This window comes from Leucopleurus acutus (genome assembly GCF_964270905.1).
Source record: "Leucopleurus acutus genome assembly, chromosome: 9".
NCBI lineage: Eukaryota > Metazoa > Chordata > Mammalia > Artiodactyla > Delphinidae > Leucopleurus > Leucopleurus acutus.
The window spans coordinates 106299761-106309270 of record NC_139144.1 but is presented as its reverse complement, the minus strand read 5'-3'; the positions used below and the strand labels follow the sequence as shown (position 1 = coordinate 106309270).

Here is a 9510-nt window from a genome sequence, read left to right as displayed (position 1 = left end):
ATCACCTGTAGAAGTATAGTTTCTAGCTTGAATAGAAGTTTTTTTCTTCTGTCCACTTTCGAACATAGGCATTTTTTAAAAACCGGAATTTAGACTAACCCCTTAAATTATGTAAATAATAGAACTGTGCACATGTTGTATCAGGACAGGAATACTGTTTGGGGGATGGGGTGTGCTGCCACGTGCATTCAGGGGAAGGTCTTTTAAATAATATCAACGTTAAGACGAGTTTCCTCCCTTTTTTGGCTTTTCTCCACAGATTTCCCTTAGCCCAGTCGGAGGCGTTCCTCACAGACCTCTTGGGTAAAGTGTGTGAGCGAATGAATGACTACAAGAGGAAGAAGACCCCGTGACTAAGGAGAAGACTTTCAAGAGATTTGCTCCAAGGACAGGAGACAAAATATACAAAGAATTTAAATTCCCTTTTTATTCTGATGCTTACAGACATTTGAAATTCTCGGTAAGCTGTCTTCTTCGCAGAGGAATTCCGTACTCCATGAACATGTTTTTGGTACTTTTTTTTTTTTTTTTTTTTTTTGCTGTTTGTTTGGGGTTTTGTTGAGTTTCAAGACATGCCCATTAAACTGTTATCTATTAGCTTTGTTGTCCTGCTGCTTTCTCTGTTAACCGCGCACTTAGTGACTTGCCTTTTGAGACACCTAGGGGCCGTGGTATTTCATCTCCGTGGAGACAGTTAAGTGATATTTTCCAGAAAGTGCGTTACAAATCCCAGTGACTTGGAGGCACAGTCTGCATGTTGCTTTGCTCCTGGGGACGGTTGGGAAGAGGACTCCGTCCTCCCCGTGCCCGGGCAGGTCTCTTACAAGTTCCTACGTCAGGAATCAGGGACTGTGGTTCCGAGGTTAAAATCCAAATTAAAATGAATGTCGTTTTCAAATATTTATAGCCACATGATGGAGGGAGAGTGACACACATCACTTTTTTTTCCCCAAGGCTTCACAGAAGAGGGAGAATTTTTTTTCCTGAGTTCGTTCAAGTATTTTAGCACAAACAAAGGCTTAGTATGATAATTGGCTTTATGCCGCATTTCCTCCCAACATAATGTTTATTTCGCGTGAATGCTGGCCTCTGGCTGTCTAGAATGTGCCTGGCAAAATATATAGCAAGAGATTTCACTTTACTTAATGCTACTGAGTCAGACCAAGTGATGGGAAAGCCTGTTTGAGAAATGTCTTTGGTTCACACGTTGGTCAAAATGTCAGACATGCTGAACCCCTGGTATAAGGGCTGCAGCTGACTTTTGAAGATTTCAGTTTAATTAAAAAATCAAGGCAATAATTCAGGGCTAAAAGTACTGTAGAATGGGAATCACAGTGACGAAGTGTGTTCGTATCTCACAGGTCTTCCATAAATATGTAATAGTGGAATTTAAATATTTTTAAATGCCATTTAAAAAATTTTAGCTTCTCACTTAATGAACTCAGAAAATGAGTTACTAGTCTCCAGTGAACACTCTTTACCACCACAGTTCCTAAGCTTGTGCTTCTCCGACGCAGATACACGCTCCAGTCCGAATTTAAGATTTTTGGGTGCGTGGGTACATTTGAGCTCCCTCTTCTCTGAAATGTCAGATTTGGGGTGGGGGGAAGCAAAGAGAAATTACAGATGGATCCCTTAAGTGGTATGAAGAGAAACTTTCCTGAGTAACTGAAAAGCCCCGTTATCCCCGAGTGCAGTTGAAGATGCACTTGTACTTTGATTGCTGAGAAAGCTTAATTATTTTCACACTTCAGACCCTGTTTTAAAACCACAAAATGGATTATTATGTTAAATCTAAAGGAAACTGCTTTAACCATTTCAAGGAGCCGTGTGCTCTAAAGTTTCAAAACAAACAAACAAACAAAAATCCCGAAGACTTTCAGCTCCATAAATGGGGGCTCCATCCCTCCTGTTCCTTGCATTCCATTCCAGTTTGAGGAAGAGGAACAAATACAAAGAACCATTTTCCTGCCTCACCCTCGTCTTTCAACAGGACTAATCAGTTAGCCAAGTCTCAGGAAAATGATGCAATTAACATTCTGGGAAGAGGGTTCATCCAATGCAATGTCGTCTTAAACCAAAAGGGCTAATAAAATGGACCACCTTGGTAACATGATTTTATATTTTTAGCTAATAAAACTGTGACAAGTTCTTCCTAACAAGATGTCCTGTGAGTGCATATCTATCCACATATGTTGTTATTCTGTTTCTACAGTGTGAAACTATAATGGAAGAGTACGAAGATGAAATATTCTCACTTATCGCCCAGGAGGCACACTACCTCGCTGACAAGCTGTGCAGTGAAAAACCAGGTACTGTGTCTGATGTAGCATGCGCCCTCTCCCTGGCCCACCCCTCCCTCGAGCTCAGCACTGCAGCATCTTTTTTTTTTTTTTTTTTTTTCCAAACCAAGCCTCGCTGTCTCCCTGCCCCTGACGGGGTCTCCACTGAATCAGAAACGACGCCATGGGAGAGAAAAGCACACAGACCTCAGGGCTCTGAGGCCTTTGCTGGTTGCACTTCTTCTCCTCGACATTTTAAATGAATTTAAAGATGCTTGATTTCCAATTGGGAAAGAGCACAGTTGCACGAATCCAAGAACCCAAAGCGTTTCTCTTTTTAAACTTTCAGAGCTGTGGGTTCTCCATCCTGGACCAGGGAAGGAGAATCCCTTTAGGACTTGTGTACTTACCTCCACCAACAGAAAGTGGGACCTTTCTTTAGTAAGAAATTTCAAACGTTTTTCTGTCTGTTTGTTTGGCGCTAGATTTCTTTTCAAGTTCCTTTCCTAGCCTACCTACTTCTTAAAAATGTTTTTCTGGGAGAGGGTGGAAGATAATACTTGATTCGTATTCTTAAACACACACATGCATACGCACAATAAGAAGCTAGAAAACACTGCCAGAAGTTTATTTTCTATATACAGAGTTGAAACACAGGGCCGCCCTGACCCGACCCTCCATTTGGTTGAACACACGTCGTCTGTATCACGTTGATACTTTTAAAATACATTTACAAGAATGTAGTACAAGTCGTACATTCTTTTCAGATATCTTTGAAAAACTGAATGTGATCTCTGAAGACACTGGTTGGAAGCTGGGGAAATACTTTGATGCAATTATGGAAGCTTGAGATGTTTAGCATTCGGCAATTGTTTATAATAAAGTATAATATACCTGCAGCCATAGGGTCAAATTTAGTGCTGAAGTCCTTAAAATAACAGTTACTGTGAGTAGAAGACAAATATTTGTCCTCCAAAGTTACTGAACAAGAAAGTAACAAATTTCCATTCACGTGATGACGTTTTCTTACTCTGAGGAGATAATGGGGTTGTTCTCTGTTTAAAATCCAGTTTAGTTGGGAATTTGAAGGAGCGTGTGGTGAAATGATGCAGTCAGGATATAGGCAGGGATCCAAGAACTTTTTCTATTGATCTTGATATTTACTGTTGTAACTTGTGAAATTCACATAAATAAGTGCAGAGTCACAATTTCCCAAATAAATTATTTTGGAAGGTTTTCAGGCTGTTCAGAGGTGAATGTGTGCGTTAAGATGTAAGCAAAAATGTAACGATTTGAGAATATGTGTTTTCCTATTTTTTCCTCATAAAGGATTTGGGCTTGTCATAATCAGCTATGGTAAATGCAAATCATTTGCTGTATGAGCACCTGCTCAAATATTACAAAAGTCTCAAGAAAGTTTCACCAACTCTTTACGGCAGTAGTTGCCTCAGATAATAAGATTCTGAGGAAAGACTCTGTTCCCAAGTGCAGCAATTTGGCTTAATTTCGATAATATTAACTATCTCTTTTCATTCCTTCTGCATATTTATAATTAGAAATAAAAATTAATATTATCCTAAAGAAAATACAAGCGTAAAGCATAAACTTAGGATATGTGCAGTATTACTAGTGTAAAATAAAACATGATCAAATAATTCTTAATAGCATCGATTTTTTAAAAACTGTTTAAGTGCTTACACTGTAAACATAAGTATCGGTGCCCTAGAACTATTGAGAACACAAAGTAACCACTCCAAAGAGTAAACCACCACATGGCTGCTACCCAGTAAAATGGAGTGAGTTCTTTCAGGTTGTTTCTCTGTGAAACATACTTACGGATGTTCCAAACCACTTATAAATTAAAAACTAGGAATACAGTAATCCTAAAAAGAGAGAAGAGTCCCTGCCCTCCTAAACCCCCCTTATTACTGAAGTAAGTAAACCTCAGGACAAGACAAAGAGTTTTTCAAACTTAAACATTTTAGCCAGGAGAAAACTAAAGTGACAGAGCAATGAGAATAATTCCAATTAATGACTGCAACAACAAAGATGTGATACGTTCTAACATATTGGGATGCTTTCGGAAATTTGTGGAAAAGGTGAGACTCTCGTATTGCATAAAAAGTCCAGAAGCTTTTAAACATAATCTAATACAAGTACAGTAAGTTTCCCGCTATAGCATGACATTCACCCTCTGTTTTGTAAAGGCGATGCTTTATTTTGTGCTGTTGTACCACAGTTTTGCTATGATCCCTCTGCACGATTCAAATGATGTTTTAAAAATATGACTCTGTGTGTGTGTGTGTGTGTGTGTGTGTGTGTGTGTGTGTGTGTGTGTTTATTGGAGGCTATGAAAACTACATTAACCAGTAACTCTGTACCTAGTATATACTATGAGCAGACACTGTACTGAGAGCTCGTGAAATGTCCCCATTGCTTTTAGGGAGATGAATAATCTTTTCAAAGATAAATATTTCTAGGACTAGAGGTTTGAGTGGAAGTTTAGTCCCTTTATATACACCTTATATGTGTGTGTGTGTGTGTGTGTGAATTTTGCTTTTTTCTATTTCATGTAGACCTTTTCACTTTATTTTTAACAATTCTATGGGAGCAGATGAGAGCACATTCACAGACTTTAACATTTCAGCTGTAGAGGTATAATTGACCTAGAAAATTGTAAGGTATTTAAAGTGTACATCATGGTGATTTGATACGTGTGTACGTTGTGAAAGGATTCCCCCCATCTAGTTAATTAACACATGTATGATTCTTTAAAATATTAATATTCTAAGGCTCACCCCCTACACAAAATAAATGGGGAATAATGGAGGAAACATATTTTATGTTAAACTTAAAATGACGGTGTTTGGCTTTAAAAATAACAATGTAGTGAGATTTTCATGAACATGTGTCATCCTTTCAACGAATGAAAAACGTCTCAGTGAAAGGCTATGGGTCTGCAGGTGGATCTGCAGATGCCCCTATAGCTTTATTCACTGGATAGAAGAAAAGTTATCAAATACACCCTGTTTGGGGGGCACGAGACAGTAATAGTGGTAGCAGGTTATTTCTTATGTATCTCTTTTTCTTTCCTAGGCATGAAATAAAAGTGAGTTCGTTAGATTTTCCTGGTTGAATGTTTTGTGGCACATGACTCAGTCTTTTCCAGATTGTCGTTTTAATGTCTTGAAGTAAAAATGGTATTTTAAAATCTTAATAATATATAAGGTCATGATTCAAATGACAGCTATACTCCACTCAAGGTAGAACATGTCACTCTAGATTATGGATAAGTGGCTACTCTGGTCTGTGGAGGTTTTCATGAGGTAGAGTGAGGGTATAAACACAAACACATAACCATGTTTTGTATACATATCACTTCTGCTTTGATATCAAATCTTAACATTTAAAAACATCAGACTGATGAGAATTTGTGACACGACCATTTTGAATGCCACAGATGGAATAGGTCTCAGATATCCAGAAATATTTAGCCTACATTTAAAGTAAAAGTATTTTGACCTTTTTATATAGACTTCCAAGCACTAATGGGGGTGTTAAATTCTAATATTCAAAATAATTACCTTCAAGGCTAATAAATCATACAAAATAATACGAAGGCTGGCCTATTTCCTATTTGAAATAAATTACGTAGCTAAAATAAACCGTAGCCCAGTCTAAAGAGAGCTGGCATTAATTGCTTCCAGTTGGAAATGTACTATGTATCCAAGCGTCATTGCCTCTCTGCTCCTTGGATTAAATGCCCAGCGCACGGATTCCCTGTCTCGGATATTCCTTAAATACTCCCATGACCACGGGCAGGATGATACAACCCCTGGGCTTTGTTTCAGAATACTCCAGGAAAAAATACTGGAGATGGGACAGGAATAGCAGTGGCTGACCGAGCTACAGGGGAGTAGATTACATTCGTCTTCCTACTCTTGTGTGTATTTGAAAATGTCCATAAGAAAGTTTTTTAAAAAAAACGTGCTTCCACAAGAATGTGCTTTTGCAGAAAGTAAATTATGACTTCTGGGCTGGTGTTAAATGTGATAGTGATACCATCTAACTTTTTTTTTCCAGGTCTGTGTGAAACTTCTACTAATCACACTGAACTCTAGGAATGACGCTGCTACTTAGAGGAGAGACGAGTCACAGCCCCAAGGTCAATGTCTGCATTTCTGTCCTCACGTTTCTTCATGAGAAGAAACTTTACGACTCTTGTTCATACTGCATTGTCTCATGTTTGATATTTTATTGAAAATCTCTTGTTTGGCATCATGACGAGCCCCAATTCTTTCTATAGGTGAAGCTGAGGAGTGCATGAAACGAATTACCTTTGTAGATTTTGATACAAACAGGCTTGGCAGGAAAGCATTTAACTCAGTAATAGGAAAAAAGTGAAGACATTTCATAAATGAAATAAGGATTTAATAACGTGTACTGTATATTTCACGCACATATACGAGTAAAGTGTTCTGTTTGATAAAAACTAGATTTCATAAATACTTGATATAGTCATGAAATTAAGAAAACATATTGCTGCAAATTCCAGGTTAATTTTTCTGGGCTGGATGGCTATCACTGAAAGAAGCAAACTCACTTTATATCAGGAATGAAATTTAAATTTCTAGAATCCTTAAGTTTAAAAACTTTTTAATTTCTAAAATTTAATTCAATGCATAAAAAACAGTGAGTCCTTTTACAGGGAACAACAACTCTATTGGCCTTCCTGATGCGTACATCCTGAATTCACATGATTTAGAAAGTTGATTTATTGTTCATATATGTTATCATGTAGCCTTAAAGGATGATACCAGTGGCCATGTTTTGTCTTGCTGCCAGCTCTCCTGTCGTGCCTTTGTTTCCTTTCACCTAACATTTAGCGTGTAGATTTTACTGCTAACCAACCTATCATCCTTTCTATGGATGTTTTTGTAGGTGCGGAGATGGAAGGAGAGGTGGGAACTTATGGAAAATTGCCTTTTGACCACGTTAATAACAGAGTGTAGTAATAATCTCACTCTTGGAGATTTCATTGTCTCTGTTAAGTTCACATTCACTGGAATAGAACTTTAATCATTTCAAAGGTCAGGACCTATTTTACAGTTGTTTGAAAGAAGACGTTCTCATTGTTGTCTCTGAGAATCTACTAGGTAGGATGCTTATACTTTGTTGTGTGGATTACTATTTGCTAAGAATAAAACAAGACCAATGAATCCACTGCACTGAGGAGTGGAGAGTGGAATAGAGCAAAGCCCCCAGAACAAAAGCTATTTGCCATATGTTACCTGATGGCCTAGAAATCCTGCACGTTACGTAAGCCGCTCAACTGACTCGTCAGGAGGAAACAATTCTTACATTTAGGAAAATCTGCCAAAATGAAGGGAAAGAGGTTTCCATCCTTCTCCTTTTCCCACCTCGACTCTTATTAAAAGTTAGATTTTTAAAGTTAATTTCATTTATTTGGGAAAACTGAGAAGGTTGGTGATTGTTTGATACGTCTGTAGCTGGCTAAGTAGTATAGATCCTACATGTTATAACCCGATGAGGCCGCACTGCATGCAACTGATAAAAAATGGAGAGAGGGTTTAAGAATAGTGAGCGTCATTTTTCTGTAGGGCAGTAAAATTGTGACTTAAAACAGAGTCCCTATAACTTCAGTAAACTTAGCTATTTAAGTTTAATTTAGTATTTCAAAAAATGAGTCATAAACATTTTCCTAACTTAGGCTTCCTTGGTAAGTGCACTAAACTGTTTCTTCACGGGAACATGTAGAGACACTGGCACGAAGTCCCCTCGAAAACCATAACATTTGTGATTGTAGAAGTGTTGGCTGCGGTCCTTCCATACCCTCAATGGTAAACCTGACACATTCTCACATCTAGACAGTACTAAGGCTAATCGTAGCATTTAAGAGATTTGGGGCTTTTGTTTCCCACCTAAAGGACCGCGGGGAGGTGTGCCTTCCCTCCACTCATGGCTGTTTCGCCTGGCTATCGAGGCTTCTGCTTTGACTGGAGAGAACCAAACATCTTGGCTCTGATGGGGAATAGCTTAAGGTTTTGCTAAATAGGGCTTTTCAGGTTTTTCTTACTTCCCAGTAAAAATAATCTTGTCTCTTGCAAGATTTTCAATATCTCATGACTTAGATCATTCTTTTCTTTCCAGATCGAACTTGTTAAACGCATGTGAACGTTTGTAGTTACTGATTAACAACACTACATTTGAGTGAGCCACTGCGGTTCTTACGGCTGCGATGACTCTTAAGTTTCCCTCTGGGTGTGGTGAGGCTGCGCTGCTTTTGCTAATGAACAATGACGAGAGAGTAGCTAACTGCTGGCTTTGCCAGGCCTCCAAACACATTCCTGCCTTTTGATGACTTTTATTGACCAAAAGCAAAGCAAAAGCAAAAAGCCAGAAAAAAAGGAAGAAAAAGAAACAAAACTACACCTAGGGTGTGACAGAGAAGTTCCTTAGAGTCCGTGAAAAGCACCTAATTCTGGGTCAGAAGAGAATCTCAGGAGAATAGGTGGGGAGGGGTTTATAATGCTTATTAAAATAATATGTGGAGAGAAGACATGTTTCAGGTGGATGATTTCAAATCGTACTTTTATGAGATGGTTTTTTGGGGTCTCCGTGGAAGACTTCTGTGAGCCTCTCCTCATAAAGAAAAGACCAGATTGGCTGAGGCGAACAGCTTCTATTTTGTTGTGTGGATTACGATTTGCTAAGAAGAAGCCAAGACCAATGAATCCATTGCACTGAGGAGTGGAGAGTGGAACAGAGCGAAGTCCCAAATGGGAGAGATCAATACGTGATTTACTAAAGCAAGCCCTAAAAAACGTCAATAACTGGTTCTATTTTTTTATACCTATTGCTCTGCTTGGCTGGTATTTATTCATATATGTAATAGCATTATCTAAATAAATATTTTAAACTATATATCAATCTTAAAATTCACATGGTAATGGAATATGAGAAAAAGCGAGTCTTTGATGTGATCGTGTAGCCTGTTTGAAAATCTCGTACAAATCTGTGAGCTAATCTTAAACCTTGAAACCCATTCAGTGGCATATTTCATAGTTTTACACCAAAATGCAATTCACAACGATATTGTACTGTTACGATAAAAAGGATACCTATTAGATATGTGTTTTTATTATGATTTTTAACCTATAATTTAATTTCCCTTTATAAGTTTCTTAAATTCCTCAGGTTATTTGCT

General features: G+C 38.1%; 1 protein-coding gene across 1 annotated transcript; it reads left to right on the top strand.

The window, feature by feature from the left end:
- Window positions 1–320: 320 nt before the first annotated feature.
- CNPY1 (canopy FGF signaling regulator 1) lies at window positions 321–6403 on the top strand (the record flags this gene model as incomplete). Its single annotated transcript, XM_082847000.1, is given in 4 exon segments — window positions 321–333; window positions 336–460; window positions 2216–2312; window positions 6366–6403. Coding segments are annotated over 4 exon segments (273 nt in total).
- Window positions 6404–9510: the final 3107 nt, after the last annotated feature.